General features: G+C 38.0%; 1 protein-coding gene across 7 annotated transcripts in view; it reads right to left on the bottom strand.

Annotated features, from left to right (window-relative positions):
- The window catches only part of CNOT10 (CCR4-NOT transcription complex subunit 10), a 71,316-nt gene that overhangs the window by 13,233 nt on the left and 31,175 nt on the right, over window positions 1-26,908 (bottom strand). For 5 of the 7 annotated variants that reach the window (XM_032861300.1, XM_032861296.1, XM_032861298.1 and 2 more), the window contains exons 9-13: window positions 22,804-22,953; window positions 20,362-20,564; window positions 15,287-15,408; window positions 13,876-14,052; window positions 12,872-12,952 (exon numbers count right to left, since the gene is read on the bottom strand). In XM_032861300.1, the coding sequence (XP_032717191.1) occupies window positions 12,872-12,952; window positions 13,876-14,052; window positions 15,287-15,408; window positions 20,362-20,564; window positions 22,804-22,953 (733 nt within the window). The remainder of the gene's footprint in view (window positions 1-12,871; window positions 12,953-13,875; window positions 14,053-15,286; window positions 15,409-20,361; window positions 20,565-22,803; window positions 22,954-26,908) is intronic. The other 2 variants (XM_032861297.1, XM_032861299.1) reach the window with 2 other exon arrangements.

Raw genomic sequence — 26,908 nt, 5'->3', positions numbered from 1 at the left:
TGCCTTCAGCTCAGGTCATGGTCCCAGGGTCTTGGGACTGAGCCCCACAATGGGAGGCTAGGCAGGGAGCCTGCATTTTTTTTTCTCTCTCTCTCAAATGAATAAATAAAATCTTAAAATAATAATTATTTCTTCCAAGCTGAATATGGTACTAGATTATACTATTAAAAAAAAAAAATTCAGGCACCTGGCTGGCTCAGTTGGTAGAGCTCTTGATTCTTGATCTCAGGGTTGTGAGTTTGAGACCCATAGCGGGCATGGAGTCTACTTTAAAAAAAAGTCTTTCAAGCTATCTCCATTATCTACAGTAATTTTGAAATGTTAAACTTGTCAACTTTCAAATCTTTTTTTTTTTTTTTAAGATTTTATTTATTTATTTGACAGAGACTCAGCGAGAAAAGGAATACATGCAGGGGGAGAGGGAGAAGCAAGCTCCCTTGCTGAGCAGGGAACCTGATCCGGGGCTTGATCCCAGGACCCCGGGACCATGACTTGAACCCAAGGCAGAAGCCAAACAACTGAGCCACCCAGGAGCCCCTCAACATTCAAATCTTATGAAAATTCAAACGTTTTTTTACTGCATGTTTTGTAAACATTTTGCTTTTCTAGTAACAGTTCTGTACAAAAAGCAGCATACTCACAACACACCCCAAATCCAAAACAAATAGAATCCCAACAGAAAGAAGCTGAAAAAAGTTTTTTCAACCAAATCTAGCATCTCAATGTACCCAGTCCTAGTCTAGGCAGCAAATAAGATTCAGGAAGTCACAGACACAGCATTTTATATACAGAAGGGACCTGAATATCATCCAACCCAATTCACTTATTTGACAGAAAAGTAAGACCTATAGGGGTTAAAGGATTTGTCCAATGTCAGCAGTGGCCATATGGGCTTCCACAGCAATGGCAGACCACGGAAGAATTACTTGAACCCTGCCAATATGAACACTACTGACGAGTGAAGGAAATGTCACATGTGCAGGTTCCTTCTTTGGTAGAATTGATTATAGATGGATACATTTTAGCAGGACCATACACTCTCTGTAAGAGCAACAGGAGATTCAAAAGATTGTTAGCCATAATTGTGTTTTAGGTATGTCTTACCAGCTAAAATATAACCACTAAGCTAAAACCAAAAGAAACTGGATTCCTTAGGTACACCAGAACTGACTATAATACTTATGTCATCAACAATTTGTTTGATTTATCTTCTCACAAAAACACTGGGTCATGGGAGGTCCCTGTAACTGAATGGGAAATCATTCACTAAGTGTTATATCAAATTCTAAATGAACTAATTAAAGTTTTATAATTTCTACTTTAGAATAACTTAACTGGGTTTAATTAAATTTGATCTGAACACTTCCTTTTATCCATTTTTGAGCCTCTTATTAAAAAAAAAAAAAAAGACAAAGTGAAATTTCATTTTTATTCCGTATGCTGTGATTTTAATTTCCCACACAGACATTTGCCATGTGGGCCCCCAAATTATTTCCTACCCTTTTCCAGTTCTGTTACACTTTTTTTTCCAAGTTCTAGAGCAGCTCCATTTTAGTTTCACAAATTAAAATTCAGCTAACACCACAATCTCAGAATGAATAACGAAGATGTCCTACAATATGCAACATGTAAACATCAGTACATACCTAAGCCAGTTATTAAACCACTGTGCAACAATAAAATGTTACTATATGACTAAGCCTATGAACTTACTTCTTTCCTGTTAATAAGGTACTAGCATGTGAAAGAATTAGGTTGAGCCCTTACTTTATATCATATATAAAAATTAACTGAAAAAGAGATAAAAGTCCTACATGTAACAGGTAAAACTATAAAACTCTTAGAAGAAAACATAGGGGTTAAACCCTTATGACCTTGAATTTGGTGAAGGACTCTTAGATGGGACACAAAAAGCATGGTCAATAAAAGAAAAAAATAACGGGTGCCTAGGTGGCTGAGTTATTTGGCTCTTGATTTTAGCTCCAGTCATGATCTCACAGGGTCCTGGGATTGGACCCATGTTGGACTGCATGCTCACTGTGGAGTCTGCTTGAGGATTTCTCTCCCTCTGTCCCCCCATTTACATTCTCTAAAATAAATAAATCTTAAAAACAAAAAGGAAAAGAAAGTAATAGGGAAGTTGAACATCAAAATGAAAAACTTTTCCTTCAATTTTGTTTTTAAACCTCAATTAAAATGAAAAACTTGGGGTGCCTGGATGGCTCAGTGGGTTAAAGCCTCTGCCTTTGGCTCAGGTCATGATCCTGGGGTCCTGGGATCGAGCCCCGCATCGGGCACTTTGCTCAGTGGGGAGCCTGCTTCCCTTCCTCTCTCTGCCTGCCTCTCTGCCTACTTGTGATCTCTGTCTGTGAAATAAATAAAATCTTTAAACAAACAAACAAAAAAAATGAAAAACTTTTGTGATTCAAAGGCTACCTTCAAAAAAGTGAGAAGATAACCCACAGAACAGGGAAAAAAAAATATTTGTAAATCATGTATCTGAAAAGGGTCTTATGTCTAGAATGTATAAAGCACTCTTAAAACTCAATAGTAAAAGGGTAATATAACCCAATTAAAAAACAGGCAGAGGATCTGAATAAACATTTCTCCAAAGAAGACATACAAATACCCAATAAGCACATGAAAAGAAGCTCAACATCATTAATTTTCAGGGAAATGTAAATCAAAGCAAATAAGATACCACTTTACACCTTCTACAATATATAATCAAAAAGATGGGAAATAAACATTAGTGAGAATGTGAACTGGAATACTCACACACTGCTGGTGGGATTATAAAATAGTAAAGCCACTTAGAAAACATTCTGGCAATTCCTCAAGTGATTGAACAGAATTACTTTATGATCCAGCAATTTTACTTCTAGGTATATACCCGAGAAACAGAAAAACATATGCCTGCAAACATTTGTACACAAATGTATACAGCAGTATTATTCATAATAGCATAAAGACAAAAATAATCAAGGGGTGTCTGGCTGGCTTAGTCAGTAGAACAAGTGACTCTTGATCTCAGGAATTTAAGTTCAAGCCCCACATTGGGTACAGATATTACTTAAAAAAATTCTTAAAAACATATTTTTTTAGGGGCGCCTGGGTGGCTCAGTGGGTTAAAGCCTCTGCCTTCGGCTCAGGTCGTGATCCCAGGGTCTTGGAATCAAGCCCCGCATCGGGCTCTCTGCTCAGCAGGGAGCCTGCTTCCCTTCCTCTTTCTCTGCCTGCCTCTCTGCCTACTTGTGATCTGTCAAATAAATAATAAATCTTTAAAAAATAATTATTTTTTAAAAAAGATTTTATTTATTTATTTGATAGAGGGAAAGAAAGGACAAGCAGGCAGAGTGGCTCCCTACTGAGCAAGGAGCCAGATACGGGACTTGATCCCAGGACTCTGGAATAAAGACCTGAGCCCAAGGCAGACGATTAAATGACTGAGCCACCCTGAAGTCCTGAAAAATTTTTTAAAAAAGGACAAACAATCCAAATGTCTTTTAATGAATGAAAGGATAAACAAAATGTGGTATATTTATACAATGAAATACTATTCAGCTATAAAAACGAATATGATATATGCTACAATTTGGGTAAACCTCGAAAACATCCTAAGTGAAAGAGAAGGCAGTCATTAAAGCCCACGACACTGATTCCATTCATATGAAAGTCCAGAATAGAAAAATCTATAGAGCTAGAAAATAAATTATTTTTATTTTTTAAAAAGATTTTATTTATTTCTTTGAGAGAGAGAGAGAGAGAGAGAACATGAGAGGGGAGAAGGTCAGAGGGAGAAGCAGACTCCCCAAAGAGCTGGGAGCCTGATGCGGGACTCGATCTTGGGACTCCGGGATCATGACCTGAGCCGAAGGCAGTGGCTTAACCAACTGAGCCACCCAGGTGCCTCTAGAAAGTAAATTAAATAGAGCTGGGGAGTAGACTGGTGCAAAGGGATGACACCTAGAGGGTGTACAGTTTCTTTTGAGGTGATGAAAATGTTCTAAAATTGACTGTGGTAATGGCTGCACAATTCAGTGACTATACTTAAAAAGCAGTGGATGGAGCGCCTGGTGGCTCAGTGGGTTGGGCCTCTGCCTTTGGCTCAGGTCATGATCTCAGGATCCTGGGATCAGGGCAAAGCCGGCTCTCTGCTCAGCAGGGAGCCTGCCCACCCCCTCTCTCTCTGCCTGCCTCTGCCTCCTTGTGATCTCTCTGTCAAATAAATAAATAAAATCTTAAAAAAACAACAGTGGATTGTAAATTTTAAATGGGGAGATTGCATGGTCTGTGAACTGTATCTCAATAAGTGTTTTAAAAATTTAAGGTATCAGTAGAAGTCAATAAATATTTGTTAAATAAGATCTTAAAAGTACACCCTTATAATATAGTCACTGCATAAGAAAATCATTCTCTCTCAAATGCATGTGGCAACATTAATACTTAAAGCAGATGGTCAAAATATCAATCCTGCACAAGTGTCTACATTCTTTTTTAAAAAAGAGTTTATTTATTTATTTGAGAGAGTGAGTGAATGATAGAGTGAGTGTGAGTGCGTGAGCAAGGGGAGGGGCAGAGGGTGAAGAAGCAGAATCCCCCACTGACCGGAGAGCCTGACACAGGGTTCACTCCCAGCACCCTGGGATCATGACCTGAGCTGAAGGCAAGCGCTTAACCATGCTCCTACTGTCTATATTTTTTTTCCTAAAGATTTTATTTCTTTATTTGACAGAGAGAGAAACAGTGAGAGAGGGAATAGAAGCAGGGGGAGTGGGAGAGGGAGAAGCAGGTTTCCTGCTGAGTGGGGAGCCTGATGTGGGGCTCAAACCCAGGACCCTGGGATCATGACCTGAGCTGAAGGCAGACGCTTAATGTATTTAAAATAGTTTTAATGTATTTAAAATAATCCACTAGGGGCACCTGGGTGGCTCAGTGGGTTAAAGCCTCTGCCTTCGGCTCAGGTCATGATTTCAGGGTCCTGGGATCAAGCCCTGCATCGGGCTCTCTGCTCAGCGGGGAGCCTGCTTCCTCCTCTCTCTCTGCCTGCCTCTCTGCCTACCTGCCATCTCTGTCAAATAAATAAATAAAATCTTAAAAAATAAAATAAAATAATCCACTGTATCTATCATTTCAACATATCATCAATATAAAAAATTACTGATACATTTTACATTGTTTTTGGTAATAAGTTTTGAAATCCCTGTTGTACCATACACTTAAACAGTGTGCCTTTCATGTGCTTAGTAGTGACCTGGTAAGTAGCTCTGGTACAGGATTCTGTAAACTTAGGGTCTGCAGAATACATGCTAAATACAAAATGGTTTTTGTGTTGTTAAGAAAATGAAATTTTCCACGTCCTGCTACTTCATAAGTGATATGTAAAGGAAACCAACCATGTATTAATCATTAGGGGTTAAATTATATTTCCCAAAAGAATATATTTTTATTTTATTTTTTTATTTAAGATGGAGGGAGAAAGAGGGAGAGAAGTGAGAGAGCACAGAGGGAGAAGTGGACTCCTGCTGAGCAGAGAGAGCCTGATGTAGGGCTCAATCCCAGAACCCTGAGATATGACCTAAGCCAAAGGCAGATGCTTAACTGATTGAGTGATCCAGGCACCCCTCAAAAGAATATACTTAGAATTATATTAATTTTTGTAAGATTTCAAAATACCTTAACATTTTATCTTTTATTTTTTTTTCAAAATTTTTTTAGTGATCTCTACACCCAACATGGGGCTCAAACTCACAACCCTGAGATCAAAACTCACATGCTCTACTGACTGAGCCACCCAGATCCCCCAATACACTGTAATTTTAATGAGATATAATTTATATATACTAAAATGCATCACTTTAAGTGTACAGTTTGATGAATTCGAATATATACATGTAACCTCCAGGCCAATTAAGATACAGAACATTTCTATCACTGCAGAAAGATTCTTCAAGTTAATTCCTCCCAACCACTGCTCTGATTTCAATCAACATAAATCAGTTTAGTATAGCTTTGCCTGTCATATAAATGGCATAAATGGAATCATACAGTAGTTTTGAGATTCATTCATATTGATGTTGTGTATCAATAATTTGTTGCTTTTTATAGCTGAATAGTATTCCAGTGTATAGAGTGGTTATAATTTAGTTATCTGTTCTCTTCCTAATGGTTACGTGGACTATTTCTAGTTTTTCTCTATAAAGCTGCTATGATTTACTATATGCACAAGTTTTCATTTATCTTGGGTAAATACCTAAAAATAGAATCATTTTTAATTTTGAAAATTTTAAGTCACAGCATTTACTTAATTTAAGGCTGTAGAATGTGTGCACGCATGTGTGTGTGTGTGCATGTGTTTTCCTAACTGAATGAAACTGATCAGTTTTTGCAGAGCTCTGAATGATTCAGGAACTGAACAATACTCTAACAGTGTTCATCTGTTCATCTGAGCCTCACAATTAAAATGCTTAGTTGATTTCTGAGACACTTCCTGATGTGGAGCAAATTTCTGTTTTAATTGTGAGAATATTATTCTGAAAAATATCTTAATTCTAATATAGAATCTCAATTGCTTCAGGTGTCATCTGTCTTCAAAAACATACTTGAAACTTGGTTAGAATGAATATTTTTTGGAAGCCATCTTCATTTATATACAAATGAAAAAAAAAATGAAAGTACTCAAGAGGCTGTGAACCCATACCGTAAGAAGTGGCCAGTAGAACACTCATGATAATTTACTGCATATTAGTTATGCTGGAAATAGGAAATGAGGTTTTACATTGCTGTCTTGGGTATCACAGGGCACAAGGGGTCAAATATAATAGTCCATAAAAACTAAACTATACACTAGTCACACACATTTCCAATCACATAAAGAATTTAGGTCAGAAATAGATGAAATCTCTAAGAATTTCATGATCTTAACAGAAAACCAATGTACTCAGTCTCCTACCTTCTACAGAAGACAGCTGGCTCTTGCCACAGAACTGCCCTTTAACACGCCCAACTGTATTATGAGCTTTTATAGCTTTGAAAATTACAACACAAATCTTTTAGAACTCCCTCCCTGCACCATTTGTCTCCACATTACCATTACTACTGTCTTGCATAGCAGCTCTTTTTATAAATCTACCCTAAGGCTCCTTCCATCTTGTTCCATTTCCTTTCTCCCATCTGCTCCATAAGAAGAAAGGTTAATATATACCAGCAAACCCATCCTTACCTCACTTTATGATGATGGAATTCCCTATGGAGACCCTTTGCCCCTTTCCACGAAAATAAGGAAGTAATTTTATTTTCTCTAAAAATCATCAATCCTCCTACTAGGGCACATGGAAAGCAAAGAGTTATGCCATGACGGGAACAAAATTCAGAGAGGGGGTATGCCACTCTGCACATACCCTTCTCTTTAATGCCACTTTCAAAAGGCAAAATTAATTTTACACAGATCTGCAGCTATTCAGCCATTAGAGAATAATATACTTGTTAAATGGCATAAAGCCATCCTAAGAATAGTACTCAAAAAAAATTGTAAAACTTAAATCAAATTTAAAAATTGTTTAAAATACCTTATTCATTAAGGATTCTCCTTAAAAACTGTGTATAATGATATTCACTGCAGTATTTGTAACATCAAAGACTGAAACACTAAAAACAGCTAAATAGGGGTGCCTGGGTGGCTCAGTGTGTTAATCCTCTGCCTTGGGCTCAGAGGTCATGATCTCAGGGTCCTGGGATCAGGCCCCGGTTTGGGCTCTCTGCTCAGCAGGGAGTCGGCTTCCCCCTGCCTCTCTGCCTACTTGTGATCTCTCTCTCTCTCTCTGTCAAATAAATAAGATCTTAAAAACAAAACAAAAACACAGCTAAATATAAAGGAATGATAAAGTATGTCATATCCATACAATGCAATTCTATTGGTTGGCCCTCAGGGAAGATCTTAGAAACAGAGGACTGGGATAGGTCAAATTTTACTTATACCATAGTATACTTATACCACATCTTTTTTCATTTTAAGATTTTATTTTTAAGTAATCTATATACCTTAACACAGAACTCAAACTTCATGACCCTGAGATCAAGAGTCACACATTCTTCTGACTGAGCCAGCCAGGCATCCTATACTCTATAACTTTTTGTACTGAGATTTTTATCACACACAATAACCTACTAAAATAGATGAATCCCTTAGATAAATATAAAATGTAGGTGGCTCCATAAAGAGAGATATCTCTAGAAAACATTAGGAATACTGAAGGAAAAACAGTACATTTTTTTGGACAAATTAAAGCATTTTCCCTAATACCATACTGGCTGAGCACTATAATCCCCCTCTTTCCCACCAGCTCACTTTATACCAAGTACAGTCTAGCTTTACTTAATTTGCTTTGTTTTTACAAATTTTCATTTAGGACAAAAATCTAGCATGGTGAGTTTTAGTAATATGGTTGGAATTTGACTGCTTTTTAAAAATTCAATTTTATTTCACTCAGAAGCAATACTCTTCTGTATTATTTTGTTACTGCTGTGGTTTCACTGCTAATTTTTTTTTTTTTTAAGATTTATTTATTTGAGAGAGAGAGAAAAAGAGCATGAGGGAAGCAAACTCCATGCTGAGCGCAGATAACGACCCTAAGATCATGACCTGAGCTGAAATCAAGAGTCAAACACTTAACCGACTGAGCCATAGAGGTGTCCCTTTACTGGTAATTTGTTATAGTACTTTTATCTCCTTGCTATCTTATGGGTCATCCGAGAATTCAAGAAATTTTAATATAACTAAAGATTACTGATGAAAACATTTTTTTTTTAAGATTTATTTTTTTGAGAGAGAGACAGCAAGACAGAGCACAAGCAGTGAGAAGAGGGAGAGGCAGGTTCCCCACAGAGCAGAAAGCCCGGTGCAGTGCTTGACCCCAGGACCCTGGGATCATGGCCTGAGCCTAAGGCAGATGCTCACAGACTAAGCCACCAAGGTGCCCCAAGGAAACATGTAATTAACTTTGTCAAGTTTTAAAAAACCAAAACTTTACTTTCAAAATCTTAAATGACCAATTCATTTCTAACCGAACTTAAGATTTAATCCTCCATATAATCAGAGGATTAATTCCTTCCTCCTGATAATAAAACTCTGGACAGAGAGGGGTATTAATGCAAAGAGGGAATTTCTGGTATACCTCAATAGAATAAAATAAAGAAATAAAAAGTTGTTGTCTAGGTGAGAATGGTGCATAGAGCCCTGTGCTCATGGACAGCAATGCCCTGTCATAAACACACTGATCTGACAGGATATGATCAGGAAAGGGCACATCTTGGGGGCATCTGGGTGGCTCAGTCAGTTAAGCGTCTGACTCTTGATTTCAGCTCAGGTCATGATCTTGGGGTTGTGGGACTGGGCCCTGTGTCAAGGCTCTGCACTCAGTGTGGAGTCTGTTTGAGATTCTCTCTCCCTCTGCCCCTCCTCCTGCCCGCACAAGCACCCTCTCTCCTTTTCTTTCTCTCACACACAAAAAAAACAAATAAATAACTTACTAATTAATGAATGATTATAATTATTATAATTAATGAATCCCTTCTCTCTCAAAATAAATGAATAAAAATCTTAAAAAAAAATGAAAAGGGCACATCTTTATTTAAATGGGGGAAAAAAGAGAGAGAGAGAGAAAAGAATACATCCACTGGCCAATCTTCCTCCAAAAATACTAGGTATGCAAGGAGGGGCATCGCTAAAATTAATGAAATATCTTCCTTCTTAAAGAATTAGAAAAAACAGATACCCCATAAGAAAATAAAAATCATCAGTTATTCTACCATTTAGAGATAACCACCATGAAGGTTTTGACATAGATCCCTCTAATTATTTTATGCAAATAAATATATACATGTTATTTTATAAAAATATAATTTTAAACTGTTTAGACCTAAAATCTTAACATTTTATAGTGGTTTCATGTTTGATTTGAAAGTTAAATGAAGTTAATCAAATGGATTATACTATGAAAAATTACACACAGTAAAGATAGATCCCTACCTTATTCATTTCTATAAAATACATTCTAGATGAAGCAGATATTTAGATTGGTGGTTGTGACAATGCTAGAACACATGGGTGAATTATTTTCTCATCCTTGGAGGCAAGAAGGCCTTTCTATTCATTACATGAATACTTATGAAATTCTGTTTTACAACTAATATCATAAACAAAGGCCAATTTCTATAATATATAAGAACTCTTATAAAAAAAAGGATGAAAATCCCAGTATGAAAATGGTAAATTCTACAAATAGGAGGTTCACAGAAAAAGAAATGCAAGCCATCAGTAAACCTTGGCATCAGACTGAGCACCTTGAGCAGACTGAAAGAAATGCAAAATTTTAAAGTGATGTAATTTTTCACTTCTCAGGGTACTATCACAAGAAAAAAAGGGACACCCCAAATCTCACCACCTAATAACTAAGCTACTAATTAATATCATTTTCTCCTAAGTGTTGGACATCTGCTTTAAAAAAAAAAAAAAAAAGTTTTATTTATTTGAGAGAGACAGAGAGCATGCCAGTTGGGGGAGGGGCAGAGAGAGAGAGGGGGACAGAAGTAGACTCCCCATTGGGTGTGGAACCCCATGTGGGGTTTGATTGCACAATCGAAGATCAGACCTGAGCTGAAATCAAGAGTTGGACACTCAACTTACTGAGCCACTGAGGTGCTCCTCACCATCTACTTTTGTTTTCTTTAATTTTATTTATTTGCTAGAGAGAGAGAGAGAGAGAGAGAGCAAGAGCACACTTGCACAATCAGGTAGAGTAGAAGGGAGAGGGAGAGGGAGATTCAGGCTCCCCAATGAGCAAGGAGCCAGACACTGGGCTCAATCCCAGGACTCTGGAATCACAACCCGAGCTGAAGGCAGTTGCTTAACCAACTAAGCCACTGAGGCACCCCTTCTTTTTGAAGGCAGTGTTTTTTCCCTCTATCTCTAATTTCTCTGTACCTTTCACAAGGCTAGCACTTTTAAGAAAAAAATGGGAATAAATGTTTCCAAAAGTAATCCATCAATTTACAATGCTACCAGCAACATATATATGTTTAAATGTACTTTTGTCAATCTTGTGCAGTAGGCAAAAACATAAGAAATCACGGCTCTTAAAAAATAGTAATAATTCTGGGGCGCCTGGGTGGCTCAGTGGGTTAAAGCCTCTGCCTTTGGCTCAGGTCATGATCCCAGGGTCCTGGGATCAAGCCCCGCATCGGGCTCTCTGCTCAGCTGGGAGCCTCCTTCCTCCTCTCTCTCTGCCTGCTTCTCGGCCTACTTGTGATCTCTGTCAAATAAATAAATAAAATCTTAAAAAAAAAAAAGTAGTAATTCTAATAAAAGAAATAATGGCTCTTTCTCTTCATTTTAATTTGCAATTCTATTACTGAAATCATTTTTAAAAAAAGATTTTATTTATTTATTTGACAGAGAGAGAGATCCCAAGTAGGCAGAGAGGAGGGGGAAGCAGGCTCCCTGCCGAGCAGAGAGCCAGATGCAGGGCTTAATCCCAGGACCCTGAGATCATGACCTGAGCAGAAGGCAGAGGCTTAACCCACTGAGCCACCCAGGTGCCCCCTACTGAAATCATTTTTAAAAGTAATGCTGTATCGTTCAGCCTAGCTCCAGAAATAATATGAAGAAATTATGGTCAAAATATATCAAATTAGTTGAAAGATAAATTTATAGACTTAAAGTCAGCTAAGTCTAAGAGTAAAAATGAAGAAAATCACACTCAGACTCATCATAGTCTAATTGCTGAAAAACAGAGGTAATCTATAGATAGAAAAATGGCACCTCCGTACAATGACTATAAACTTCTAATCACAAATAACAGAGGGTGAAGATAATGCAGTGACTTCTTCAAAGAACTCAGTGAAAGGAAAAACAAACTACCAACCAAGAGTTCTATTTTTAGCAAAAATATCCTCTAAGAATGAACATGAAATAAAGACAATTGTAGATTTATTTACTTATTTATTTATGGACACAGAGAGAAGACAGCCAGAGAGGGAACACAAGCAGAGGGAGTGGGAAAGGGAAAGGCAGGCTTCCTGCCAAGGAGGGAGCCCAATGTGGGGCTCAATCCCAGGACCCTGGATTCATGACCTGAGCCAAAGGCAGATGCTTAACAACTGAGCCACCCAGGCACCCAACAACTGTAGATTTAAACAGCTAAAAGTATAAAAACAAAAACCAAAAAACCTAGGAAAATTAAGACCTATATTGTAAGAAATGTTGAAAGAAGAGCCTCAGAATAAAGAAATGGTATCTTATGGAAATCAGAATCAGCTGAAAGTGGTAATTATGTTGCTGAATATAAAAGATGGCTTTTCTCTTTCAAGATTTTATTTTTTAAAAGATTTTATTTATTTATTTGACAGAGAGAGACACAGTGAGAGCGGGAACACAAGCAGGGGGTAGTGCACAAGGGAGAAGCAGGCTTCCGGCTGAGCGGGGAGTCCAATGTGGGGCTAGATCCCAAGACTCTGGAATCACGACCTGAGCTGAAGGCAGCCACTTAATGACTAAGCCACCCAGCACCCATCAAGATTTTAAGTAATCTCTACACCCAACATGGGGCTCAAACTCAGAACCCCAAGATCAAGAGTTGCATGCTCTACCAACTGAGACAGTGAGGCACCCAAGAAGTAAGTATTCTTAGCAAAATATTAATAAATTGAATCCAACAATTTATAAAAAAAAATAACACATTCTGACTAGCGGGGTTTATCACAAGATTGAAAGGTTGGTTTAACATTTGACATTCCATCAATGTAATTCATAAGATTAACAAAGATTGGAAATAATGTACACTAGTTGCTATACTAATTTTGTTTAGATACTCACTTTAAGTTTTCTAATTCTTGTTTTCTCAATGGAGAAGAAGGTGGAGCTGGAATGAATTTATCTCCGTCATGGCTTTTACTGCTAAAATAAAGATAGACTCTAAATTATGAAAAGCAAATAAACAATTAAATATAAAATTGTTTCCCTCTCCCCACTCACATGCAATTGTTTATGCCAAACATAAAGAAGAGCCAAAAACAACAAATGCAAAATGCTTAGTAGGCTGGTATCACCAGTGTGTTAAAGATATACTCTATTTCAGTTTCTTTCCCCCAGTACAAAATACTGTTTCTAAAAATTTCTAATTATAAATAGTATCTCTATAAAGGAAACGACTCCTGTATTTTCACACGTTTCTTGGTCTTCTGATTGCTTTTTATCAACTACAGTAAAACATAACCCCCTGGAGGAGGAAAAAAACAAAACCCCCCGTAATTTTGTTTCAAATTTTCTTTAATACATATATTTCTATCAAAATCAAGAAAAGACACTGGAATGAAACACTTCAATTTAAAGGTGCCATGTGCAAAAAGAACTTTATATATAATGGTGCTTTATTATTATCGGAAGTTCTCTTAATTTCTAGAGACTGGTTAATATTTAACTTATACTAAAAAACTAGAATTTAACAGAAATATTCTGGAGGTTAATGGTTTATGGGATATTACAAGAAAAGGCATAGGTTAAGAAGAAAGGAGAAGTTTTAGGATTTAGGTATTTTAACAAATGTAAAAACTCTCTCTGAGAGCAACAGGATTTCTTTACAAATACTCCTGTTAAAGAAAAGCTGTTTCTTTCCACTTTTCTAAGGTTCTCTCCTCAGTCTTCAAATTATTTCTCTCTTCCAGAAATACTTAACATTCATACTTTCCTTTCTTATTATTCAAAACAGGGGATTTAGGAAATTCAGGCTCCAGATTTTAGGAATTCATCTGAAGGACAAAGAGGCTTACTGATGAAGTCCTGAGGGGTTTCACCAAAGGGGGCCAAAGGGATTAGAATACCTGCAAGTTTCACTGCTTTCACTGCTTTCCGTGTTCCCACCTAATTGATTACTATTTTTAGACCCATTTTCCTGCTTTGGATCTTGCTGTTCTTCGGGTAAGAGCAACAAGGCATTTCTGAGACAAATGGCTGCAAACTCCATACTGGCTACAGGAATGGCTGAAGACTGTCCATCACTTAAAAAAACAAAACCAAATTAGCTAAGTAAATAACTTAAAAATAAATAAGACTTTTCTAGTATCAGGAAAAAAACCAATATAATTGTAAATGAAAATTTGCTGACAGGTAGAAATTTGGAAAAAAACAGTTATAAGAGAATCCTAAAGAACCTAAATCCTAAATATTACATATAAAATTTTAAAACATATGAATAATATATAGCAAGTACACACATCACATAAATTGTATCTCTAGGAATGGGATTAAGGATGGAAACCAGCTTAAAGGTTATCTGTAATGTTGCTTTTAATGTAACAGAAGAGTTATAGATAAGGAAAACTATAGTGAGGACCAGGGCAAGTACAGTAAGAATTGGAAAGAACATAGATAATCACATTTGAGTCTCATTTTGGTTGATCTCATTTTGAAAATACTTCGAAGTTTTGTCTTATAATTTTTTTGAGATTTTATGTAACTTTCTATTCTTCAATACACCAAACTAACCTTTATTAGGAAAAAAAAGGTAAAAAGCAGTAGTAATTTTGAAATTGTAGGAAGATGATCCTTCATCTTAAGCCTTTAAAAGAAAAGTGCATTATAGTCCAAATAAACTAAGACCAAACTATTGTGTGCCAGTTACTATTATTAAAACTTTGGGAGAACTTTTAAATGGCAATGGAACAATTTTATTTTTTGGAAAAGTAAAACTACAGCAAATTTTTTACAAAGCTTACTACTTTAGAAATAACAGCAACTCCAAATTGGAATCTTTATACAAGATAAAAATGTTCATATTTAAAAGTTATTGAAGGTTTACATGTGACAGCTTTATAATGCTTTGGTTACTTTGTGTATTATTAGTACTTTTCTTTCTAAATACTAAGAATTAGTTTTAGGGACTATAAGAAAACACCTAAATAAAAAGCATCAATGATAAATTATATAATAAATTATATAAAAAGGAAACATCAAGATGCCCTCTTCTGGACATTGTGAATAATGGTACTGAATAGACCAGGGTCTCTTAGGCCATCAAAAGTTTCAGCACAGATGTAATAAAATGAAATCCTGTATCACGTAATACTCACTGTGAACCTATACACGGGGATTTATTTGTTGAAGTAGCAATAAAATCTAGCTACAAAGTGGTTCCTCCCATGAAGTGATGAGTCTTTTGCATATTTTTATACATAAATAGTATTATGTGAAACAATGTTAAATATCTAGACTTCCTCTTTGCAAAATACTTACTTATATACAGTATTCTGTATGGACTGTGATGCTAGAACTATTTTACGATGATAGCCTTGACCAACAATAGACTGTACAATTCCTTTCTTACTCGGAAGGCCTTTAGTTTCTTGTTCAGCAGTCTACAAAATACAAATAATTTCCAATTAATTTAATGCAATTGTAAGACAGGATATGAAAAATGATCTAATACTTTTCCAGTTACTCCAAGGAAGTTCCTAAGATCCATTGATGCGGAGAGAAGGATGTTCCATAATGAAGGGTAATTAGTACATGAAGCAGGAGGTCTGTGATACATGTCGTATTTTAATATGAAGTCTGAGGTAATACTAAGGAAAAAAGGCAATTCAAGAATGACTCAAGCATTTCTTTAGAACATTCTACATCCCAGGGACCATGCTGCATATTACAGTACTTTGACATCAGAGTAAAGAAACACAGGAGAGCCACAAAAACTCAATGAAAAAGGGAAACAGCTCTATTTTCCAAAACACAAATCCTGTCCTTCTTCATTGGAAGCATTAAATTGTCAACAACTTCTAAACTTGGACAAGCTATATGTTGAAATTTACATGGGCTCAATTCTTGCCTTCTAGGAAATTAAAATCCTAAAACCCTGTAAAAGAAAACAGTAAAAGCTACTTACACATATATAGTATTTTAGGATATTTCACTAAGATGCATCATGTTACTATGGCAAGTTAATGGTGGGTGTCAGCTGCCTTTACCGTCCCTTTCACTCAAAGTCTGAGTTACCTGCAGTGGATTTCCAATTAGTCATATAAAGTCAGGCAGATTCTCATATTCAGGAATAAACTGGAGCCAATCCATATGAACTCAGAGCTAAACTCTGCCCTGCAGAAAGTCCTTCTCTAAGCATAATGTTTCTGTACTGTTACTTGTTGTTCCTACTATAAGTTTATTATGGTTGTACTTCTATTTATGACTTCTAATAAAACAAGGACTCACTTGCATATTCATTTTAAACAAAAATAATAACACAGTGCTTAAAAAATACAACATGCTTAAAAATACAACAAAACTGTTCTGAGTAAAAAATATTTTAAAAAGATTTTATTTATTTATTTGAGAGATAGTGAGGGAGAGGGAGAGAGAATCTGAAGCAGATTCCACACTGAGCACAGAGTCCAATGAGGGGCTCGATCCCACAACCGTGAGATCATGACCTGAGTGGAGACCAAAAGTTGGACCGTTAACTGACTGAACCACCCAGGTGCCTCTCTGATTGGAAATTTTGTGTCAAGGAGGTAGCCAAGCAACATTAATGAAAAATTACAGAATGTGGATATTCTGAACCAGTACCGGGAGGGACTTCCATTCTGACTTCTTTTCCTAGTGGTGGTGATAAATTTAGAATGATTCTGATTCATCCATACATTTTTTTTTTAAGATTTTATTTATTTATTTTGACAGAGAGAGAAATCACAAGTAGGCAGAGAGGCAGGCAAAGAAAGGGGGGGAAACAGGCTCCCCATTGAGCAAAGAGCTCTATGCAGGGCTCAATCCCAGGACCCTGAGACCATGACCTGAGCTGAAGGCAGAGGCTTAACCCACTGAGCCACCCAGTTGCCCCAGATTCATCCATACATTCTTTCCTGATCTTTAAGGTCATCCACACAGATCAGATGGCTAGATGTGAATATGTAATATATGAAAACAAAGATGGAATGGAAATAAAAATCCACAACAATAAACTATACTTTAAATAATACACCAATAGCCAGAAAGTGTGTCAGATGAGTCATGATGTCGAAGAATCATATGTAATTAAAATATTATTTTATATTGCCATAACAGGAATAGCACTCAACATATCTTGAGTTTCAGAACTAAGAAAAAAACCCAGCACATTTCATTTATACATTTTAATAGTCTTCTCTTAAATTGCTTAAATACCTTCCTACAACTAAGTCTACATTCTATAATGAGTAGATCTCTCATATATTATACCTACCCAATATGCGTAAGCCCTGCTTCTGCTAAAAGCAGGTCTGAAGCAATAAGCATCACATAAACAGGACATAAATCATCTCAGCATCACCAATTTAACAATTAATTGGTTCTTCTTATTAAAAAATGAATTTATCTACTTATTTAAAGATTTGAGAGAGAGAGAGAGTGAAAGAATGCACAAGAGAGGGGAGAGGCAGGGGAAGAAGCAGGGACCCTGATCCCAGGACCCTGGGATCATAACCTGAGCCAAAGGCAGATACTTGCTTAACAGACTGAGCCACTCAGGCACCTCCAAAATGATTTTATTTCTGAAGGTACAAACTGCTTTGTTCAATATTCCCTCTATACTGAGTAAATACATTCTATGGAATTTTATTTGGAGTTTATATTACTTATTGGGTTTTTGTTTTCCGGTTTTTTGTTTGTTTGTTTAAGATTTTATTTGAGAGAGAGAGAGAGAGAGAGAGAGACAGCAAGAGAGGGAACACAAGCAGAAGGAGAGGCAGGCAGAGGGAGATGCAGGCTTCCCGCCAAGGAGGGAGCCTCATGTGGGGCTCGATCCCAGGACCCCAGGATCATTACCTGAGCCGAAGGCAGATGCCCAACAACTGAGCCACCCAGGCGCCCCTGTTTTCTGGTTTTATTCAGGATTATTTTGGGGTTTGTTTTCACTGTCTTTTAGGGCACTTCAGATCCTTTTTAGAAGGAGAAGTATAGACATAGATAATAATTATTATTATTTTTTAAAAGATTTTATTTATTTATTTGACAGACAGAGATCACAAGTAGGCAGAGTGGCAGGCAGAGAGAGAGGAGGAAGCAGGCTCCTGATGAGCAGAGAGCCCGATTCAGGCCTTGATCCCAGGACCCTGGGATCCTGACCTGAGCCGAAGGCAGAGGCTTTAACCCACTGAGCCACCCAGGCGCCCCTAGATAATTATTTTTGGTAAAGTCCTATTTGTAGCACAAACTGAGTGTTCCGAGATTCACCAAATTATGGCAATCAAGTCATTCTTTACCATTTAAAAAAAATTTTTATTTACTGGGGCGCCTGGGTGGCTCAGTCCGTTTAGAGTGGCAGCCTTTGGCTCAGGTCATGATCCTAGGACCCTGGGATCGAGACCTGCGTCATGCTCCCTGCTCAGTGGGGAACCTGCTTTTCCCTCTAACACTCCCCCTGTTTGTGTTCCCTGTCTTGCTGTGTCTCCCTCTCTGTCAAATGAATAAGTAAAATCTTAAAAAAAATAAAAAGACTTTATTTCAGAGAGAGAGAGAGTGTGTATGAGCAGGGGGGAGGAGCAGAGGCGGGAGCGGGAGAATCCCAAGCAGACTCCACACTGTTGAGTACAGGGTTGGATGGAGGGTTCCATCCCATAACTCTGAGATCCCAACTGGAGCCGAAACCAAGAGTTGGATGCTCAACTGACATAGCGATCCAGGGCACCCCTACCATTTTTTAAAAATCAGAAATTCTGGAGACGTGTAGGTGGCTCAGTTGATTAAGTGTCTGCCTTTGTCTCAGGTCATGATCCCACAATCCTAGGAATGAGCCCTGCACTGGGTTCCCTACTCAGCATGGAGTCTGCTTCTCCCTGTCTGTCCTTCACTGCCTTTTGTGCACACTCTTTCTTCTCTCTCAAAATAAATAAAATCTTTTAAAAAAAATTAGAAATTTAAAACTTTGTATAAGAAAATTGGGGGGAGGAGGATTTCATAATAAAATCCATAGAATGAAGACAATCCTAAAGGTACTATTTCTAAAAATAAGTAATTTTAAACCTTACTGTATTTCTCTACTCCTAAGAAGATCTAATTCCCTGGTTTTCAGTAACTGTCCAAATGAGAGGTCTCCAACCCTTACATTCATCAATGGATTAAAGAGTAAGAAATTTCTAGAGATTGTTTTAAAAAAGTATAAATACTACCTAGAATTGTCAGTTAATTTAAGATTTATCCAATAAGAAAGTTGTCTTTTAGGGAGCCTGGGTGGCTCAGTCAGTTAAGCATCTACCTTCAGCTCGAGTCATGATCCCGGGTCCAAGGATTGAGTCCCACATCAGGCTCCTTGCTCAGCAGGGAGCCTATTTCTCCCTCTCCCTCTGTTTGCTGTTCTCCCTGCTTGTGCTCTCTCTCTCTTCAAATAAATAAAATCTTAAAAAAAAAAAAAAGTTGTCTTTTAAAAAACAAGTCACACTTAAATAAATGATTAAAGCCCTTCAAAGATAGCACTTATCTCTTCCCTTAGTGGTATATACATACCAAATCATAAACTACTTCAGTATCATGTGTGAATACTGCCAGGCAAACATACTTCTAAATGTTAGTTTTTGTAGCTGTTTCTCAGGAAGTGCTGTTCAGCAGTAGAAGGAGTGCAAAAACATCTATATCACCTATGGCAGGCAAACCTCAGGTGCCAATCTCCACACAGCCAAAGAGCACAGCAAGGGTGGGGGGTGGGTAGGAAATGGGGTGATACAGGCATCTGGTAATTCTGATACAACCTGTCTTTCTTCTACTCCTACTGACCACTCCCCACTTGAGATTCCAAAGGCTTCCACCAACCACTACATGCAGATAATCTAGGCAAGGACACCCATGTAAACTGGCCTATTTCTCAGTCGCTGGTGACAAAGGTGTGAGGGAGACAGCCTGATAATCCATGAACTCTGAACCATTTACTAAATCAAAAGTAAAGCCCGTAGGCACCGAAGGAAATGCAGTGTTGTACAGTTCTTTCCACACTCATGGTCTTAGTCCTACTCTAACTACCTGATGCACATACCATACTCAGGCCAGCAGATGATATGGCCCCTGCTCCAACAGCTAGTAGATCACTGTTCCAACAGATATGGCCCTCTCGTTGGCTTCCCCTCTTTAATGTGACTGCTGATATGGCCTGCCATACTTTAAGAACCAGAATGTTAACCAATGACTTTAAGAAACCAAATCTTTTATACAATTGTTAAAGAACAGACTATCTTTATAAATTCCCTGAGAGTTATAAGAGAATGACGTCTTGTGTGTTTCCAAGTATTTTTTGTTTTCTATGCAACAAGCAAGGGGAGGTTATGGGTTCAAAAAGATATCCAAGGAGCACTCACCCCCTTATTTGCAGCAATGCAGCATTCAGCCAGCCTTAGCCAGAGGCGGGGATTTGCATGATAAACCTGAACAGCTTCAATCAGACACTCAAAGGCAGCAAGAGGTCTTCCAATGTGAAGAAGCTGAATGCCACAGTTATATAGCAGCTCATACCTCTTGTTGGTTAGTAAAGTACACATGGGTCTTCCTGAAAATTTCTTGCCTAATGATACAAATTAGGTAAAAAAAAATCATTAGATTAAAAATAACAGTTACATTGAAAACATTTATTCTGTTAAATACTTAAAAACTACCTTGTTTAATACCAAGGACCCCAGTGTGAAGTTTTTGCTGTTGTTGTTTTAATGATTTTATTTGACAGAGAGAGCATAAGCCAGAAGAGCAGCAGAGGGACCTGGAGAAGCAGACTCCCCACTGAGCAGAGATCCCAACATGGAGCTGGATCCCAGGAACTCAGGATCATGACCTGAGGCAAAGGTAGATGCTTAACCAACTGAGCCACCCAGGTGTTCTGGTCCAGTGTAAAGTTGTAATAGCTCTCTGCTAGTGATGATCTTCATCTTCAACCCCACAAATATTCTCCAGAGTCATCTCAGTTGCTTGTGCTGGCGTAGTCAGAGATGTCTATTTGCCAGCTCCCCAGGTAACAATGGTCCAGACAGGAAAACAAAGACATGACCCACTGACTTCTATGAATCTTAAACCACCTTGCTACCTTTTTAGAAGATTCACTTTCTTTTTTAACTTTCATTTTGGTTAACCATTTTATTGTAATATGCTTTTATTTATTTATTTACTTATTTATTTTTCAGAGAGAGAGAGAGAGAGAGAGAGGGAGAGAGAGCGAGCACAGGCAGACAGAGTGGCAGGCAGAGGCAGAGGGAGAAGCAGGCTCCCTGCTGAGCAAGGAGCCTGAAGTGGGACTCGATCCCAGGATGCTGGGATCATGACCTGAGCCAAAGGCAGCTGCTTTACCAACTGAGCCACCCAGGCGTCCCTGTAATGTGCTTTCTTAGCCAGAAGTATTCTGCTAATGTTAGCAGGGGTTTGAGAACCTTACTATGAAAATAAAAAATATACTATACCTATGACGACTATGGTTTACTTGCTTATTCGAAGTTTCACAGTCTACAACAAAATAAGACTACTTATAATTCTGGATACACATTTCATCAGTATTTTTATGTTTAAAAAAGCTAAATAATTGATTGATTTTAAGCATTCCAGGTCAAGGATCCATAGCATATGAATATTAACATAAGAGACTTCAGGAATTTGCTCAAAGATTGTCCGGTGCAAAAAATTAAAAAAATAAAGACTGTCAGGCTGCCTATAACATCCCATGTGAAACCTTGGAAAGAAGCTATAATAAAACTAGTTTAAGGGCACGAGGCTGACTCAGTAGGTAAAGCATGCAACTTTTTTTTTTTTTTTAAGATTTTTTATTTATTTGACAGACAGAGATCACAAGTAGGCAGAGAGGCAGGCAGAGAGAGAGGAGGAAGCAGGCTCCCTGCAGAGCAGAGAGCCCGATGTGGGGCTCGATCCCATGACCCTGGGATCATGACCTGAGCCGAAGGCAGAGGCTTTTAACCCACTGAGCCACCCAGGCGCCCCAAGCATGCAAATCTTAATTTCAGGGCTGTGAGTTCAAGCCCCATGCTGGGCATATAGCTTACTTAAAAAACAAAAGAAAACAACAACAACAAAAAAAAAAAACACAAAAAAAAGTAATCAAGAAATCTTAGCAACATACTTTGCTTTGTAACATTATCCCAATGGATTACTGATTTTCAAATCCATGAAAAAGTGAATGTAATTTAAATTTCCTTGATAATTACTCCTACCACCTTGCTACTTGAAGTGGCCATATCTACGAAAGATCCCCAGAGTCAAACCTGTTGGTCAGGGTCAATGTTAATTGTAGGCAGGCGCATATGGGTGCATTCTGACCAGACACTGATCACCAGCTACCTATTCTTTTTTTTTTTTTTAATAATTTTTAAATTTTTCAATAAACATATAATGTATTATTAGCCCCAGGTGTACAGGTCAGTGAATCGCCAGGTTTACACACTTCACAGCACTCACCATAGCACATACCCTCTACCTATTTATTCTTTAAAAAAAATTATTTTTAAAATTCCAGTATAATTTACTTACCATGTTATATTAGTTTTGGGTATACAATACAGTGATTCAACAATTGTTTTTTGTTTTTGTTTTTTTAAATTTATTTTTTAAAATTATTTTTATTAACTTATAATGTATTATTTGCCCCAGGGGGTACAGGTCTGTGAATCATCAGGCTTACACACTTCACAGCACTCACCATAAGTGATTCAACAATGTTATACATTACTCAGTGCTCAGACGCTTGATCTTTAATATCATGCTCTCAAGTAGTAAAATAACAAACTGTCCACCAGCAATGGGCTCACCTGGATCAGTGCTGCCTGCACTGAGCTGTGCACAAACATTGTCATTCTCCTGTAGAGCCTTTTTAAAGTAGAAAATTCCCAAATTGTGCTTGCTCATGGCAAAATGAATGCAACCAAGATTATTCCAGAACATGCATCTCAAGCATTCACCTGACAAAAACACAAATAAATTTGTCCAAAAATGTTACAGTTGACAAATGCCACACTAGAATTGGCAGTGCAACAGCAATTCCACCTAGTCCTTATGGAAAAGTTTACAAGGCATCTGAAATTCAGGACATCTGAAAATTTTCTAAGCTCCTTTCCTTTTAAAATCTTTTATTGGGGCACATGGGTGGCTCAGTGGGTTAAGCCTCTGCCTTCGACTCAGGTCATGATCTCAGGGTCCTGGGATCGAGTCCTGCTTCGGGCTCTCTCCTCAGTAGGGAGCCTGCTCCCCGCCCCCCGCCTGCCTCTCAGCCTACTTGTGATCTCTCTCTCTCTCTGTCAAATAAATAAGTAAAATCTTTAAAAAATAAATAGAAAAATAAAATCTTTTATTAAAGGTGATAAACCAACCCAACCCATTGCTTTTGTTAGCCTGCTTAATCTCTTCTTCTGATTTTTAAATAACTATAGGCAAATAATACAATAATGCAAAGGACAAAAAGTAACATTAGTAACATTATACACATTGCATCCACACAACAAAATATTATGTAGAAACTTCAAAGAATCAATAGATATGGAAACATACTAAATGAGTAGCAAGAACACATAAAACAGAATATATAATATCCTGCTTTTGCTTGTTAAAGTCTCCACTGTTCTTTTAGTTCACATTTCTTTAAATATCACTGGCTGAACATCTATCTTCTCAAGCTTATTAGGCAATTGTATTTCTTTCTTTCTTTTTTTTTTTTAAAGATTTTATTTATTCATTTGAGAGAGAGAAAGTGAGAGGGAGCATGAGAGCTGAGAAGGTCAGAGGGAGAAGCAGACTCCCCATGGAGCTGGGAGCCTGATGTGGAACTGGATCCTGGGACTCAGAGATCATGACCTGAGCTGAAGGCAGTGGCTTAACCAAATGAGCCACCCAGGTGCCCCAGGTATTTTTACTTCTTATCCTGTAATACACATATTGCTTCTTTCTGCTCTTCACCCATTTTTAAAAATTTGGTTATGGATGTTTTTCCTATTGGTTACTTGTTAGTAAGCTACAGAATCCTGTCACATCTGTTTAAAATATTGTCCTCAAAGCCAGTGTGTCACCTGTCTTTCGACCTGCTTCAGTGTGTATGTATGTGTGTTTAATCATAAAAAGTTTTATATTTTTATGTGGTGATATTAATCATCTTTCCTAAACTCTACGGTTCTTGCATTTTGGATGAAATTTACTCAAGTCCCCCCCCCCCAATATTAAAATATTCAAGTTTTCTTTAGCTGCTTTTATGATTTTTACATTTCAACCCTTCATTTCTCTGGGCTTTAGGCTTTATTTTGGTGTAATGAAAACAACCCAACCTTTAGTTTTCTTCTTGTAAACTGCTTCAAATACTCCAAAACAATTTACTGATAGTCTTTTCCGCAATGATATAAAATGCTGGACTTGGGGTGCCTGGGTTAAGCATCTGCCTTTGGTTCAGGTCATGATCCCAGGGTCCTGGGATCAAGCCCCAAATCAGGCTCCCTGCTCAGCAGGAAGCTGTTTCTCCCTCTCCCTCTGCCCCTGGCTTGTGTTCCCTCTTTCACTGTCTCTCTTTGTCAAATAAATAAATAAAATGTTAAAAAAAATAAAAAAATAAAATGCCAGACTAGACTGACAAAATTAACACTCAGGATAATCATTGCTTAATACTAAAATCTAAAGATTCTCTTCTGATGTGTATTTTAAAAAGACAAATAGTAGACTTCAGCGGAAGATAGCAGGATATACATTAAAATGTCTAAAGGAGGCTGCCTCTGCTAGGGCCATTGTGAGCAACTTAAGAAATGCTCTATTCACAAATCTTCTCCAATAAGCATATTTAATCAGCAGTAAAAACTAAATTTTACAAATGAGAAATGAATGAAATATTTTAAAATTAACTATGGAAAAATATTAGTACATAAAATATATAACTACTATATAAAAATCTTTCCCGTTAGATCTTTTTTTTTTTTAAAGATTTTATTTATTTATTTGACAGAGATCACAAGCAGGCAGAGAGAGAGGGGGAAGCAGGCTCCCCGCTGAACAAAGAGCCCGATGTGGGGCTCGATCCTAGGACCCTGAGATCATGACCTGAGCCAAAGGCAGAGGCTTTAACCCACTGAGCCACCCAGGCGCCCCCGATTAGATCACCTTAACTGCTGACTAGTCAACTATATGTCCTGCTCCTCACTCCACTGTAGAGTCTAACAATATATTTTTTAAAGATTTTATTTATTTATTTGACAGATAGATCACAAGTAGGCAGAGAGGCAGGCAGAGAGAGAGGGGAAAGCAGGCTCCCTGCCGAGCAGAGAACCTGATGCGGGGCTTGATCCCAGGACCCTGAGATCATGACGTGAGCTGAAGGCATAGGGTTAACCCACTGAGCCACCCAGGCGCCCCGAGCCTAATAACATTGATTCTGAAATCTGTATCAAGACAACCCTAAGCAAAATATTCTCAAAGGATACTGAATATTTAGTCTGAAAGATCATTTCAGTGTTTGGTTGTCATGGGCCTCTAAGGGGAAATTATGACAATAAAAAAAGCAAAAACAAAAACAGAATATCCAAGAGAGGGGCACCTGGGTGGCTCAGTGGGTTAGAGCCTCTGCCTTTGGCTCAGGTCATGATCCCAGGGTCCTGGGATCGGCCCCACATCCAGGTTCTCTGCTCAGCAGGGAGCTTGTTTCCCCTCCTCTCTGCCTGCCTCTCTGCCTACTTGTGATCTCTGTCAAATAAATAAATAAAATATTAAAAAAAAATAATATCCAAGAGAACTGTAATAGAACAAACTGCTTTTCTCCATCTTTTACAACCCCACTTAACAGAATGGGTAAGGGGGGGGGCAGTGAGTATGTCTGCAGGTATGCTTTTTTTTTTAAGATTTTCTTTTATTTATGTATTTGACAGGGAGAGAGAAAGAGAGAAAGCAAGCACAACAAGGAGGAGCGGCAGGCAGAGGGAAAGGGAGAAGCAGACTCCCTGTTGATCAGAGAGCCCGTCTTGGGGCTCGATCCGAGGACTTTGGAATCATGACCTAAGCCAAAGGTAGATGCTTAATGGACTCAGCCACCCAGGCGCCCTTGCATGTGTGTTCTGTCTTCGTATCTGAATAGAATCTAAAACAAAACATCCCAAAAAACTTATTCATCCATTGCATTTTATTTTATTTACTTATTTGAGAGAGCATGCACATATGAAGGCGGGGAGGAACGGAGGGGGAAAGAATCCTAAAAGCAGACTTCACGCTGAGCACAGAGCCCCACGTGGGGCTTAAACTTACAATACTGAGACCATTACCTGAGCTGAAACCAGAAGTCAGAGGCTTAACCAACTGAGCCACCCAGGCACCCCCATCCTAGCATTTTATTTTATTTTTTTAAAGATTTTATTTATTTGAAAAAAAAAAAAAGATTTTATTTACTTGACAGACAAGGGATCACAAGTAGGCAGAGAGGCAGGCAGAGAGAGAGGGGGAAGCAGGCTCCCTGCTGAGCAGAGAGCGAAATCTGAGCCACCCAGGTGCCCCCCATCTTTGATTTTAAACTTGGGATAAAACATTTTCAAATGTTTGACTTCACTTCTTGAATGAATGGATTTTCCTCCTTTCTCCCCATAAAACAGCAATGATGTGAATTTAAAAGAAAACCTCAAATTTTACCTTTCATTTTACCAACAGTATTAAGCAACTCATTAAAATTTTCTTTTTTAGACAGGGAGAGAGGCAGAGGGAGACAGAATCTTAATTAAGCAGGCTCCACACCCCGCACGGAGCCCAGTGCAGGCCTTGATCTCACTACCCTGAGATCATTACCAGAGCCAAAATCAAGAGCTGGACGCTTAATTGACTAAGCCATGCAGATGCCGCTCCTCATTAAACCTTTCTTAAAAGGGATGCCTGGGTGGCTCAGTCCCTTAGTCCTCTACCTTT

Source organism: Lontra canadensis, unplaced genomic scaffold, assembly GCF_010015895.1.
Source record: "Lontra canadensis isolate GAN:19392208 unplaced genomic scaffold, GSC_riverotter_1.0 scaffold20, whole genome shotgun sequence".
NCBI classification, from domain to species: domain Eukaryota; kingdom Metazoa; phylum Chordata; class Mammalia; order Carnivora; family Mustelidae; genus Lontra; species Lontra canadensis.
The sequence above is the reverse complement of the archived record's forward strand: the minus strand, read 5'-3'. Positions and strand labels throughout refer to the sequence as shown.